The following is a 16071-nucleotide window of genomic DNA, read 5'->3' on the forward strand; positions in this document are numbered from 1 at the left end:
AGGTACTGTACATATTCATATGTTCATTTGCTCGACAACATGTCTTGTCTTTGGAAATGTTAAAGTAAATCACGGTTGTGTTATAGCGGTTCCTCAATTGGTATTTTTTCTATCAAATGGTATAAAAACGATTGTTCACGAATGGGTTTATGATTGAATGATGATTTTATTCCGAGTACGTAGAAGCAGAATATTGAAAAATGTTTGTGGTTGTGGATATCTTTAGAGAAATTCCACAAATACAGAGTCGCAACAGCATCTAGAAACCATCCAGAAGCAATATGGTGAAAAGTCACTACATAAGCAATGATAGATATTGTGGCAAGACAGACTATAAAGTAGCCCTGTGTTGCTGAACATTTATATAACAACATAATTGCTACAATGCTTTCTATTTTTCCTTTTTGCTCTTTTGAACACCAACGTCATCAAAGTTTGTAACTAGCCGCTGATCGAAACTTAACTTTCTCACATTGTGCTGGTTAGTAGTTCAGTATTGATCATAAATTCGACTTATCAACATTGCAACTTTCCGTGTCATCAGTTTAAGATGAGAAATAAGAGAATACAACAAAAATAAATGTCCAAGGTAACAATCACCAGGCGCTAATTATAGGATACAGAATACCAATAATATCTTTTCGTAAAAAAAGACTTAATGCTGCTCAGTTCTGTAGATGGATTACAAGCAAAAAGTTTAGCTTGAGAATAATTGGAAACAATGAAGAAGAGTATTTGGGCAGAGAAGATTCATTCAAAGAGAAGGTTTTAGGATGGTTTATGTAGTAAATCGTCTTGAATTTCATTAATAAGAGGACATCAGGAGTAATTTAGGGGAAGTGAGGAAAATATTACTCGATAAAAATTATCTCCTGGCAAATGTTGGAATAGTCGTGGCAGAAATATCTAATGCACATCGTCTTTAGCGCAGAGTTGTTGACTATACGAATAAAGGCGGCAGATGAAATGAAGACAGCTGACTGAAAGCCGTTGCCGCTTAAGGCGTGCACGAAATGTCCCCTATTCACGTGTCGTGTTGCACAGTGTATTTCCCTTCTTACAATGACGGCCCATATTCCGTCTTGCTGTAGCAGCTATCGTTGGGTGTTATTACTATTGTAGTTGGTTATACATCTATGCAACAAACTGGAATCAGTCGCCATCTTGCAGAGAAAACACATAAATTGCATGTTTGTTACTGTAGCAAAGAAATATTCAGCCCTTCATCCACCAAGTACTCCTCCACATCCTAAGGTGTAAGGAGCACTTCAGAATACAGGTTTGACGGCATTTTCCAGTGCTCACTATATTAATTCCTGAATCAGTCTTCAACATGTTACATACTAGTCGCTTTGAACTGTATTTTAAAATAAAGCAACAGAATTGGTGACAAATAGAATCGGATCTCAACGTTTTAACTTTAATTTATTCGTGAAACAGACTACAAAAATATAATAACTTAAGAGACAACGATGGGGTACAGTCAGGAGATCTTTCCGATGAAAGTTTTTCACTGTACACAGTAAATACACTGTATTTTCAAAAACAGAGTTCAAACTGCCTTGTAGATCCTTTTTGCTGTGATGTTGCCGATAGTGAGGGTCTGTAAAAGAAAAAAAAATTGCATGACAAAAAGCATGGCGCTGTTTTCTTGTTGTGCCTTTTCTATAATGTAACGAAACTGGCAATAAAAAGACAAATACAGCTGTTTTATTATGACACAGGATATCAATCTGTTTTATTATTTCCATTTATTATGAGTCATTGTGGATATTTTTGTCATCCATGCCTTAAAAGACTAAATTTTTTCAGTTGATTAATTAATACTGATGTTTAGTGAAATAACGAATATACATAACATTATAGGTAAGAAATCAAATACTGATAAGTTGACTTTGTTTACAGTGATTTCCTAGTTCATCATTAAATTAGTTTTTAATGTAATGAAAAAGGCTTTTGAGGCCAGAGTCCATTTGAATAAATTCTTGTGTGTGTGTGTGTGTGTGTGTGTGTGTGTGTGAGAGAGAGAGAGAGAGAGAGAGATAGAGAGAGAGAGAGAGAGAGAGAAAATATATGCGAGTACAAATTATATGATAATAAAATACGAAAATTTTCGCTGCTGTTGTAGGTAACATTTATGAGGATGACATTTAATACTACTGTTGTATTGATTCCTCTGATCAAGTTCTTTATTGAAGGCTTGACAAGAAGAACTGAGAATTCAGTCATCTGACATCCGGTGATGAAGTAGATCACACACTGAATGAAGTTCAGTGTGTTAGTGACATTTTCAGTAAGGGTACTCTGTGTTATCTGATGGAGAATACAAATCCATTTCAAAATTGTTTAATCCTGAGATTGTAGAAATGCCACATAAACTGTGAAGGATGAACAGCGAAAGAAAGTACTAATGACCGTTAACACCCAACGAGATTGAAGATAAAGGCGTATACTCAACAATATTGTAGGCACAGCTACATAGAAGAAGAACAAAAGATGATACATTTGACAGTCCGAAGATTCTGCGAGAGTATTTCATCAAAAGAATTTTAGGCAAAATATACGATCAATTTATTCTAATCGAGCTGTTCTTCCAGAAGGCAGTTTTCATAAGCTTTCATAAAAAATATTAGTAATTTGAAGAACGTCTTTATGATCCCAGAATGTTGATTAAACAAGACAGCTGTATCTGAGGATGTGTGACTTGTTGATTGTATCAGAACTCAATAATTCCGCGCTTACTTTGATTAATTAAGCCTTATTTAAATCTAAAAAAGTAATTTTCAGCTTCTATGGCTTGGAAAATCAGAAATAAGGTGCTTCTGTTAATTTATTCAAAACTCAATAAGATGCGACAGCATAATGCTCACTCATATACGACACATGACAAGAACAGGTGTAAAACAGAATGTGCTGAGAGTGGAAGTATAGTGTTTGGACTCACCACGACCATCTTGTCGGCACTGAAGGTCTTCTCTATGGTGACGGTCTTTCCATCCTCGTACTTCTCGACCTTGACCAGCGTGTCGGCTCCCCTTTGCGTGACGGTGCTCTTCCTCTTGCGGCTGGCCGTGTCCTCCACAAACTCCTCCCCCAAGCGGTATGTCAGCACGTGCTTGTAGTCGCCCAGTTGGGTCACATCCGTCACCTTGTCACCCTCCAGTGTCAGTGTCAGGGTGTCCTTGCCTGACAGAGCCAGCTGGCGGTGTGTGGGGTCTGTCACTCCTGTGGGAAAAAGTAAGTAAACACTACAAACAGTCTGTCAGAGGATCATCCGCAACTGAGGGTTATAGCAAAGGTTGAAAATACTGCTTCAGTTGTAAGGTTCTTTCTAATTGAAACAGTGCCTGTTTTGGGCTCTTACCTACCAATCATCAGGTCTCATACTGAAAATAAACAAGAGACCAAAAGCTAATAATAGTTTTTAAATGTAGTAGTGTACATAAAGAAGCAGGAGGCTATTGGTCCGGCATTCTTCTTTCCGTCAACAAATGGCAGTACGTTTGCTATTCAGGTTTACCAGTTTGCTTCCACCTTCGTGTATGCTACTCTATCCTCTGCAGTTGCTGGTGATACACCACGTCCTGTACTCCCCCACCGCGGCGCTAGGAGTCACAGCGCGAAGTATAACCGCCCAGGTGTTCATTGCATATTTCTTTACCCAGGCAGCCTTCTGTAGTATTGTCTGGTGTCACTTTGCCATTGACTTAAGGTTTACCACACCAAACCCAACCGCTGGTTTCTATAATGTTATATGGAACTTAATTTCTGCTCTTTTATGTGCACTAGTACGTATAAAAGCTATTATTAGTTCTGGTCTCTAGTTTATTTTCAGTATAACATCTAATGATGGGCATATAAGAGCCTGAAACTTGCCATGTTTTAACTAAAAAGAATCTTACAACTGAAGTTGTATTTTCAATCTGTGATAGGTAAACGCTGTAGTACTTCTGTCACATATTGCATAGATAGTTGATGTTAGATAACAATGGGAGATGTATACATGCTTAAAATGATTAAGTGATGAGTCACATTGCAGATGAGCTCCACACATAATTCTAATGATGTGCTTTTGTGTAATGCAAGTTTCCTTTACTCACAACATGTTTCGTTATTAACATCACTTTATATTATATTTTTCTTACGATTACAGGGCCCAACATGTTATATACCAGTAACCTCCTATCCTGATCCGTTAAATAATCGATCGTCCACGTATGTAATTCGTAGAAAATGGAGTACGTGGTAAAGAAATAATAAATTGAAAAGTCACACTTGATGCAAATCTTTTTACTGAATGAAAAATGAACATTTCCTAAGTGATAAACTGTTTTTCTTTAATTATTTTGTGCCCGCATCTCGTGGTCGTGCGGTAGCGTTCTCGCTTCCCACGCCCGGGTTCCCGGGTTCGATTCCCGGCGGGGTCAGGGATTTTCTCTGCCTCGTGATGGCTGGGTGTTGTGTGCCGTCCTTAGGTTAGTTAGGTTTAAGTAGTTCTGAGTTCTAGGGGACTTATGACCACAGCAGTTGAGTCCCATAGTGCTCAGAGCCATTTTTTTTAATTATTTTGTAAGCTTTTAAGGGAGAACAAGTTTAGACGGACGGAGTCCTACAGCCGATCAATTACAGTCATTCCACGAGGAAGGAGGCACACGGCTCGTGTTGTCTGCAGTTCAACCATGCATAGACGGTAAATACCGCGGCTTGATCGCGTCCGCATTCTTACTTTGTTACTCTGAGCCAAGAAAGTCACTCAACAAGGGAAGTTCAAAAATAGTTCAAATTGCTCTAAGCAATATGGGACAATATCTGAGGTCATCAGTCCCCTAGACTTAGAGCAACTTAGACCTAACTAACCTAAGGACATCACACACATCCATGCCCTAGGAAGGATTCGGACCTGCAACCGTAGCAACAGCGCGGTTCCAGACTGAAGCGCCTAGAACAGCTGGGCCACAGCGGCCGGCCAAAAAGGGAAGTGTTGTTCGGACGTGGAGGGGATACAGAGAGACAGGAACTGTCGATGACACGCCTCGCTCAGACCGCCAAAGGACTACAACTGCAGTGGATGACCGCCACTTACGGGTTATGGCTCGGAGGAACCCTGACAGCAACGCCACCATAATGTTTTTCGTGCAGCGACATGACGTCGTGTTACGACTCAAATTGTGCGCAATAGGTTGCATAATGCGCAACTTCACTCCCGACAGCCATGGCGAGGTGCAGCTTTGCAACCACGACACCATGCAGCGCAGTACAGATGGGCTCAGCAACGTGACGAATTGGCCACTCAGGATTGGCATCACGTTCTCTTCACCGATGTGTGAACTCATATACCTTCAACCAGACAATCACCAGAGACGTGTTTGGAGGCAACCCGGTCAGGCTAAACGCCTTAGACACACTGTCCAGCGAGTACAGCAAGGTGTAGGTTCCCTGCTGTTTTGGGGTGGCATTATGTGGACGTACGCCGCTGGCGTTCATAGAAGGCGTCGTAATGGCTGTACGATACGTGCATGCCATCCTCCGACCGATAGTGCAACCATATCGGCAGCATATTGGCGAGGCATTTGTCTTCATGGTGAACAATTCGCGTCCCCATCGATCAAATCTTGTAATGACTTCCTGCAGTATAACGACATCGCTCGACTAGAGTATCCAGCATGTTCTCCAGACATGAACCCTATCGAACACGCCTGGGATGGATGGAAAAGGATTGTTTAAGGACGACGTGACCCACCAACCACTCTGAGGGATCTGCGCCGAATCGCCTTGAGGTGTGGGACAATCTGGACCAACTGTGCCTTGTTGAACTTGTGGATAGTATGCCACGATGAAGACAGGCAAGCAGCAACGCAAGAGGATGGTCTACTGGGTATTAGAGGTAATCAGTGTGTACAGCAATCTGGACTACCACCTCTGAAGGTCTCGCTGTATGGTGGTACAACATGCAATGTGTGGTTTCCATGAGCAAATAAAAAGGGCGGAAATGATGTTTATGTTGATCTCTATTCCCATTTTCTGCACAGGCTCCGGGATTCTCGAACCGTGGTGATGGAAAACTTTTTTTGGTGTGTGTATTTTAAGACATCAGAGAGTAGCTTCTTTGGGACTAGAGGGATCTGTAAAGAGGTTTTCAGAAATTACTGCAACCAGTCGCCTTTTATGTAGATGTATTTTATTTAACCATGACCGGTTTCGAGCTGCCTAGCAACTCATCATCAGATGGTGTATACATTTAGTGCTTTTTTGTACCCATTGTGTGGGTGGTTGAGTATCTGTGGCTAGACAGAAACGAGAACAAATAATCGCTACATGTGGTACAGTAACACGAAATATTTACAGCATAATTTATGTTTAACGTATAAGAGCAAATAATCACTACATGTGGTACAGTTACATGAAATATTTACAATTTAATTTACGTTTTGAGGTGTTACTTACAAATAAATCTTTTTGCAGCTATATATATCTCTTTTAGGACGTATTTTTGAAACCATTGTGTCTTGTTTTTCACAATTTCACAAGTTAAAACTTTCACTAGATGTATATTACTTTTATGAGGCACTGTTGGAAACATATATCTCGTTTTTCGTAAACATCGCTGAACACACTTAGCCACAGATACGAATACAGGATTTACACATTATAAACAAGCCAAAGATTGCAATATAACTACAGTATCAAAGATTTCAAGTTGACCAGAGGCATTATTAGTCATCACACACACTGACAAGAGATTTGTCTTTATTACATAGAAAATAAATGTAAATTAGCTTAAACTAGTAAAATGTTTATTTATAAATTAGCTGTGCAATTTAACAGGTATATAAACTAGATTTTATACATTATATTCAGTTACATTTAAGATTATTGGTATTGAGAGTATTATGACAGCTAATTTCTTGTTCCTTCCATTGGCTGATCTTGGCATATGATGTCTGGGATGAGAGGTTGATGGTTAACTTGAAATAATAAGTAATGCTGGAACTTGTAAGGGTGTGGAAAAGGAGTTGGCGGTGAGGGGGGGGGGTTGAGAGGGTGATGTGGAAAGAGAAAAGAGCTGAAGGGGGGGGGGCAGAAGTGGTACAAGCTTTTATGTGTGTGTGTGGGGGGGGGGCATTTTGTTACTGAATGACTGTTTAGTTTTTTAAGTTCAAAGAATCCTTAAAATTCTGAAAGAAGGAGTTATTCGCCAGTTCTGTCTGCTCATTTAAAATGGTATGTGGGGAATTATGTTTGTGGGTAAAAATCTCTAATTGTTCGAGAAGATCCATCTTGAATCCCTTGTCTACAGTGTGTAGGATTTGAAGGTTAGTTTTAATGTCTGTTATGGAATGTTTATTATCTGCTAGATGGGTAGCAAAAGTGGATCTATTTAAGTTATTTAGGCGAAGTGCATCAGTGTGCTCTTTGTATCGGATCTCAAAATTTCTACCTGTTTGCCCTATGTAGTAGCAGGAGCAGCTGTCACATCTTAATTTATATATACCAGATTTTTGGTAGGGTGTGCTGGCTCTTTTGGTGTTGTGGACTATTTTGTTCTGTATTTTGTTGTTAGTGTGAAAACTTATTTTGACATTATGTGGTTTGAATAGCTTAGCAAGTTTGTATGAGATATTGCCGAGAAACGGCATACAAACGAATTTGGTTTCTTCTGCTACTGAGGTCTGGCTTGCTAGTTTTGCTTTGTTGGATATAATGTTTTTATCTAATTTTTCAATTATGCTTGGGTCATAAGCATTGTTTGATGCTATTGTTTTTAATATATTGATTTCATTAATTTTTGCAGTAGGATCAGCTTGAATCTTGTTGATACGGTTAAGTGCTGATTTGAAAAAAGCTAGTTTATGCTGATTTGGGTGGCATGATGTATTGTTTATTATAACATCTGAAGTGGTGGGTTTCCTATATATCTGAAATTTATGTTTGTTGTTGTGATGTGTTATGTTTAGGTCAAGAAAATAGATACCTTTTTGGGTTTGGTGTTCTACTGTGAACTGTATTTTGGGGTGAACCTTATTAAGTTTACCAGCTAAGGCCTCAATTTCAGTGGCTGTCCCATCATATAACAACAGGGTGTCATCAACATATCGTTTATAATAAATGATCTTGTCTGTTTCTATTGGGTTTGCTTTAAAGAATTTAATTTCAAGATCATTAATGTAGATGTCAGCAAGAAGGCCAGCTAGACTACTGCCCATTGCTAGACCATCATGTTGAATATATATTTTGTTGTTGAAGGTGAAGTAATTGTGGGACAGCACTAATTCAAGTAAATCCATCAGCTCACAGATTTCCATGTCACTTAACTTTTTATGTTGTAATAAGTTATTTTTTATTATTCGAAGTGTGTCTATTATAGGTATGTTTGTGTACAGGTTGACAATATCAAGGGATGCAAAGTTAGCTGCATTGGGAATGGAAATTTCTCTGATACTGTCAATCAAATCATAGGTGTTTTTTATGGAATAATTGGTTGGGAATGTATAATATTTCTTGAGTATTTCATGCAGTTTTTTAGTCACTTTGTACCCTGGGCTATTTATGGAATTCACAATCGGGCGTATCGGGTGTCCATCTTTATGAATTTTAGGTTGTGATCTAAGCTTTGGTGCTGTAGGGTTCATTATAACACATTGTTTGGCTTCAATGGATGTCAGCAGAAAGTTACAATTTTTTAACATGTCTTTTATTTTAGCTTGGTATTTGGGAGTGGGGTCAGATTTCAACTCAGTTATGTTGTTATTCTTGAAAAATTCTAGAGTTTTCTTAATGTAATCAGACTCGTACATTATCACGGCTGTGCTGCCTTTGTCAGATTTAACAACAAGGGCACTACTGTTTGTTAGCTTTTTGTTAATTTGTTTCAGTGTTGCAGATTCATCATGTTTATTAATATGGAGCCTTTGTGCATCTATGGTTTTCTTTATTATTTTGTTTGCATCATGGGCTAGAGCATTTTGATCATTCTGATCTAGTTTTGATGTTATACATGCTATTTTGGTGTTAGTTATTAGGTCTTTAACACTGTTGTAATCAAGTTTTGTGGCAATATTATGTTTAAGTCCCTTATTTAACAAATTTAATTCTGTGCTATTGAAATTAATGCTTGTTGTGTTAACTACTCTCTCAAAGAATTTATGTTGCACGGGAGGGCATTCATTTGGTGGAATGGGGGATTTTTTGGCAATCAGGAGTGAGAGCTTTTCTTTTTGTTTATGTGCAATTTTCAACATCTCTTTATGCACATTTAGTTGGGTTAGATCTAAGAAATCCGTGATTTGGCTTAGAGTGAGATAGTTGCTTAACTCTAAGTGCAGCATGTAGATGTCCCTGTTTAACAAGTCTTTTCGTTTGTAATGTGATCTAATTTCATTTTTGATCCATACAATTTCACATTTTCTCTTGGCTGCTTGTGCAGATTCACTCTGGTCTTTAACTACAACTCTTATGTAATTAGGAGTTACATTCTCTAAGATACATTGCTTATTAAATTTGATGGCAAGAATAGTTTTCATTAGTTTCACTTTGCACTTCCTGTATTTGTTCATTGTTCCTTTTACCTGGCTAGGTAGCAAAATAAGACTTTTATCCATTGTGGATGTGGAGCACTGCGACTGTGGTGTGAACAGGTTTTCAGAAATTACTGCAACCAGTCGCCTTTTATGTAGATGTATTTTATTTAACCATGACCGGTTTCGAGCTGCCTAGCAACTCATCATCAGATGGTGTATACATTTAGTGCTTTTTTGTACCCATTGTGTGGGTGGTTGAGTATCTGTGGCTAGACAGAAACGAGAACAAATAATCGCTACATGTGGTACAGTAACACGAAATATTTACAGCATAATTTATGTTTAACGTATAAGAGCAAATAATCACTACATGTGGTACAGTTACATGAAATATTTACAATTTAATTTACGTTTTGAGGTGTTACTTACAAATAAATCTTTTTGCAGCTATATATATCTCTTTTAGGACGTATTTTTGAAACCATTGTGTCTTGTTTTTCACAATTTCACAAGTTAAAACTTTCACTAGATGTATATTACTTTTATGAGGCACTGTTGGAAACATATATCTCGTTTTTCGTAAACATCGCTGAACACACTTAGCCACAGATACGAATACAGGATTTACACATTATAAACAAGCCAAAGATTGCAATATAACTACAGTATCAAAGATTTCAAGTTGACCAGAGGCATTATTAGTCATCACACACAATGACAAGAGATTTGTCTTTATTACATAGAAAATAAATGTAAATTAGCTTAAACTAGTAAAATGTTTATTTATAAATTAGCTGTGCAATTTAACAGGTATATAAACTAGATTTTATACATTATATTCAGTTACATTTAAGATTATTGGTATTGAGAGTATTATGACAGCTAATTTCTTGCTCCTTCCATTGGCTGATCTTGGCATATGATGTCTGGGATGCCCCTTCAGCTCTTTTCTCTTTCCACATCACCCTCTCAACCCCCCCCCCCCCCCCCCCCCACCGCCAACTCCTTTTCCACACCCTTACAAGTTCCAGCATTACTTATTATTTCAAGTTAACCATCAACCTCTCATCCCAGACATCATATGCCAAGATCAGCCAATGGAAGGAGCAAGAAATTAGCTGTCATAATACTCTCAATACCAATAATCTTAAATGTAACTGAATATAATGTATAAAATCTAGTTTATATACCTGTTAAATTGCACAGCTAATTTATAAATAAACATTTTACTAGTTTAAGCTAATTTATATTTATTTTCTATGTAATAAAGACAAATCTCTTGTCAGTGTGTGTGATGACTAATAATGCCTCTGGTCAACTTGAAATCTTTGATACTGTAGTTATATTGCAATCTTTGGCTTGTTTATAATGTGTAAATCCTGTATTCGTATCTGTGGCTAAGTGTGTTCAGCGATGTTTACGAAAAACGAGATATATGTTTCCAACAGTGCCTCATAAAAGTAATATACATCTAGTGAAAGTTTTAACTTGTGAAATTGTGAAAAACAAGACACAATGGTTTCAAAAATACGTCCTAAAAGAGATATATATAGCTGCAAAAAGATTTATTTGTAAGTAACACCTCAAAACGTAAATTAAATTGTAAATATTTCATGTAACTGTACCACATGTAGTGATTATTTGCTCTTATACGTTAAACATAAATTATGCTGTAAATATTTCGTGTTACTGTACCACATGTAGCGATTATTTGTTCTCGTTTCTGTCTAGCCACAGATACTCAACCACCCACACAATGGGTACAAAAAAGCACTAAATGTATACACCATCTGATGATGAGTTGCTAGGCAGCTCGAAACCGGTCATGGTTAAATAAAATACATCTACATAAAAGGCGACTGGTTGCAGTAATTTCTGAAAACCTGTTCACACCACAGTCGCAGTGCTCCACATCCACAATGGATAAAAGTCGGATCTGTAAAGGGTTAAAACTGTAGGGGAAGACAAAGACTGGAATATATCCAACAGGTAATGGAAGAAGTAGGGCGCAAGTGCTACTCTGAAATAAAGAGCTTGCCCCATGAGAGGTGTCCATACTGAGCCGCCGCCGACTAGTCATATGACTGATGATCCAAAGAACGAAACCCCCTATTATGCTTCATGTCCCAGATCATTCAGCAGTTGCACCTATTTTTCTTTCGTCCCATCATTGAGTGGTGCAGTGTAGACTTCGCCTGCGGTTTTTGCTTCTTCAGCAAAGGAGTCTTCGTCAGAGTGCTCTCGGTACGTACTGAGTAATTGTTTGACGTGCTCTGTTTGTCCCACTAGGTATTGAGTCCTGTATTATCGTGGAATATGGTTACGTAATATTTCCTCCGTTATGTCTACAAAAATACTGTAATTTTATTTCGTTAGTTATCACTTGGTCAATCTCTAGTTCGAAATCATTACAGCTTGCCTTCTTGAACTTGAAACGTCATTAAAGTGGAACATTTTCAGAGTCACAGGCCATCTGTTTCCACTTGTGATTGGCTAATGTTGATCTCTGGGTATCGGATCTTCTACAAGTTTCACGACATGTTGGTCGAGGGCACTCGTCATCTATATATTATTCGAATTACATCTCCGATGGTTCGAATGGTGTAGGAGTGTAAGGTCTTCTTGTTCTGCCCATAGTTCCACTTCTTCGCCGTTTCTGTCTGTGTTCTTATACCCACAGATGATGATACGACAGTTAAAATTTTCCATTAAATTTTTTATTTTTGAATTTACCAAATTGACTGGTTTCAAAAATTCGAAAACTTTGATGCGTCGTTTGTACAACTTTTTGACAGTGCAGTAGTCTCTCTACGTGTAAAGTAAGATTCTCTCCTCTGGGAGTCCCTCGTACCATTAATACACTCATGTCTAGAAAAACAGAGCACCCTGATTGGGACGCTCATATTCACAGAATTCTACAGTAGTATGTTCTGCAGAAATGATTAGCATTCAGTCATCTCGGTTCAGAACGTGTTCTGTTGCCTAGTAGGCACAGGGTCCACCATGCGCCCTCATAATTTGTTCCACGAGTGATGGCATCGACGCGTATAAGTCGCGAATGGTGTCCTGTAGTGTAGCCATCCATGCTGCGTTCACCTGGTTCCAAAGTTCATCTGTGGAGCTTGGCATTGGGTCACGGCGCTGCACCTGTCGTTTCACCATATCCCACATGTTTTCGAGTGACGACAAGCCTGGTGGTCTGGTGGGCCGAGGCAAAAGGACGACGTCCTGTGACGAAAGAAGCACGTGTTATTGCGGGAACCTATCGTCGTGCATTGTCTTGGTGATAAATGCCGTCTGGGGTGTTGTGCAGAAAGGGTATAGCTACGGGTGGCAGGATGTCACTCATGAAGGTCGCGCTGGTCACAGTGTCCTGTACACGCACCGACTGTGTTTTGTATTTGTACCAAATTGCATCTCACACCATAAGGCTTTGATTTTGCGCTGTATTCCGTGCGCAAATGAGCTCACTCTGAAGCGGCTCCCGCCGTATGTGGCGAACCAGCATGCGGCCATCTTCTTCAAACAAACAGAACCTGGATTCGTCCGAAAACACTGTCTGATGCCATTTCTGTCTGCAATGACGTCGTTTCATACACCACTGCCGTCTAGTGTTTCTGCACATACGTCAAAGGTGGTGCGTACGTTAAGCCATGCCTTAATTAACTGCAACAGACGGTCACACCTAATACTTTTCGATGTATAGCACTGTTACGCCAGAGCCGAGGAGGACGCAGACACAGATCTGTTCTGCAATGACATAAGGATGAGGCGTCCATGTCCTCGGGGAGTTGTCTGGGTGGTGCGACCTAAGCTCTCTCATCGTGTTCTACAGCCTTCCGTGAACCATTCGGCATACACCCGTTGTACTGTCGAAACTCTTCGTCCCACACCAGCAGCAGTTTCTCGGATGCATGCATCACATTCTCTCAAGCCAATTTCCGCCCTCTTTCAGACTCACTGATTTGACGGCAAGGTTCACGCATAGGTGTGCGAGGCATCCTGCATGTCTGCTCAAGTCACACTGATCTCATTATCTTTGCTGTATTGCGAGAACGTGAGTAGCAGGCACATTTTACCGGTAGGTGGTGTTGCGCCGCGATATCGATGTTGACACTGAATCGGCGAGCCGACATTGATCAAATGCTAATCATTTCTCCAGACGATACTATTGTACATGTTCTGTATGAACGTCCTATCTTCAGTAGTTCAAGGTGCTCTGTTTTTCTCAACATAAGTGTACATCAATTCTACGACGTATGCATAGGTCAGTCCATGATACTTTATTTCAGTAAAGCAGTCTTTCATTGTTAAATGAAGTCATTCTGAAGAACGTCCCTTTAAAACGTGGACTGATATTTGAGGCTTCGATGTTGTTTCTCAGTGCATAATGCTCAGAGACAGCAAAGGACTTGGAAGAGCAGTTGAACGGAATGGACAGTGTCTTGAAAGGAGGATATCAGATGAACATCAACAAAAGCAAAACGAGGTAATGGAATGTAGTCAAATTAAATCGGGTGATGCTGAGGGGATTAGATTAGGAAATGAGACACTTAAAGTAGTAAAGGAGTTTTGCTATTTAGGGAGCAAAATAACTGATGATGGTCGAAGTAGAGAGGATATAAAATGTAGACTGGCAATGGCAAGGAAATCTTTTCTGAAGAAGAGAAATTTGTTAACATCGAGTATAGATTTAAGTGTCAGGAAGTCGTTTCTGAAAGTATTTGTATGGAGTGTAGCCATGTATGGAAGTGAAACATGGACGATAACCAGTTTGGACAAGAAGAGAATAGAAGCTTTCGAAATGTGGTACTACAGAAGAATGCTGAAGATAAGGTGGGTAGATCACGTAACTAATGAGGAGGTATTGAATAGGATTGGGGAGAAGAGAAGTTTGTGGCACAACTTGACTAGAAGAAGGGATCGGTTGGTAGGACATGTTTTGAGGCATCAAGGGATCACAAATTTAGCATTGGAGGGCAGCGTGGAGGGTAAAAATCGTAGAGGGAGACCAAGAGGTCAATACACTAAGCAGATTCAGAAGGATGTAAGTTGCAGTAGGTACTGGGAGATGAAGAAGCTTGCACAGGATAGAGTAGCATGGAGAGCTGCATCAAACCAATCTCAGGACTGAGGACCACAACAACAATGATGGTTGAAGGATTGGCCATCAGTGCATAAGCCGATAATACTTTTGACTGCTTTTGTTTGGTGCAATCTTAGTTGAGGCTCCTTCTTTGTTCCCCCCGTAAATCGCTTGAAAAATATGATCAGAAGGACGAAGTTTTGTATTCATATATACTGATTAAATACCACATAATCCGATAAACTTTCTATGTAACTGCACACTCTATTCGAAAAGGTCCAAGAACTCTGCAGATTGTTCACTTTTAAGTTTTCCGCCGACGTTTAATGTAACTCTGGCTAACTTTACAGACCTTTCTGCTGCAGTATATAGAGAGTCTTAGTTTTTTACTTTTTTCGTAATGTAGTTACAATATATCTCCCAGAGTTAATAAAAGTTAACTCATCTATTCGCTCACCGCTGGCGTCGAGGAACGCCTCCATGTTCTCCAAGCTGGCCGCGTCGAGCGCATAGCTCTTTCCTGAGAACTGTTTCACCATCTTGAACGGTTTGCTCCTCTCAGGTGTAACGGCTGAAAGAGTGAGGCCACAATGTCTTGGTGCTGTGTGGCCGTTTATTTATTATCGAACCGTATCCTTCGCTCAGCCGTCACTTCCTTTGATAAGGAACGGTTCAGTATCTGATTAATAAGACGATATCCGGCACTCCTGCTGATATTTTCTTGCGTAATTCGCACACGAGACAGGCGATACAAAGCATATCTGTTTATGACGGACGTATCGTATTGAGTCGTACACTTTCTACGAAGCAGAGAAATTTGCTATGGCATTTACATCCTTCATCATTCACTCCTCAGTTTGAATTCCGTGGAATTACGACTTATCTTAGAAGATAGATTAAGGAAAGGGATACCTACGTTTCTAGCATTTGTAGACTTAGAGAAGGCTTTTGACAATGTTGACTGCAATACTCTCAAATTGTGAAGGTGGCAGGGGTCAAATGCAGAGAGCGAAAGACTATTTACAATTTGTACAGAAACCAGATGGCAGTTATAAGAGTCGAGGGGAATGGAAGGACCAAAAATGGCTCTGAGCAGTATTGTTGAGGTCATCAGAGGTCATCAGACCCCAAGAACTTAGAACTACTTAAACCTAACCAACCAAAGGAACTGCTGAGGTCATCAGATCCCTAGAACAGAACTACTTAAACCTAACGACCCTAAGGACGTCACACACATCCACGCCCGAGGCAGGAATCGAACCTGCGCCGCAGGGGTCGCGCGATTCCTGACTGTAGCGCCTAGAACCGCTCGGCCACCCCGGTCGGCCGGCATGGAAGGGAAGCAGTGGTTGGGAAGGGAGTAAGACAGGGTTGTAGCCTATCCCCAATGTTATTCAATCTGTATATTGAAAAAGCAGTAAAGGAAACAAAAGAAAAATTTGGAGTAGGAATTAAAATCTATGAAGA

At 39.6% G+C, this 16071-nt stretch overlaps 1 protein-coding gene across 1 annotated transcript; it reads right to left on the reverse strand.

Moving 5' to 3' along the window:
- Positions 1 to 1472: 1472 nt before the first annotated feature.
- Positions 1473 to 15176, reverse strand: LOC126203949 (fatty acid-binding protein, muscle-like). The gene is made up of 3 exons (XM_049938342.1): positions 15062 to 15176; positions 2945 to 3225; positions 1473 to 1603 (listed from the first exon to the last, which is right to left on the reverse strand). The coding sequence occupies exons 1-3, from the start codon at positions 15141 to 15143 to the stop codon at positions 1553 to 1555; spliced, it is 414 nt and encodes a 137-aa protein (XP_049794299.1). The 5' UTR covers positions 15144 to 15176; the 3' UTR covers positions 1473 to 1552.
- Positions 15177 to 16071: the final 895 nt, after the last annotated feature.

The sequence above is a fragment of the Schistocerca nitens genome, chromosome 9 (assembly GCF_023898315.1).
Source record: "Schistocerca nitens isolate TAMUIC-IGC-003100 chromosome 9, iqSchNite1.1, whole genome shotgun sequence".
Lineage (NCBI taxonomy): Eukaryota > Metazoa > Arthropoda > Insecta > Orthoptera > Acrididae > Schistocerca > Schistocerca nitens.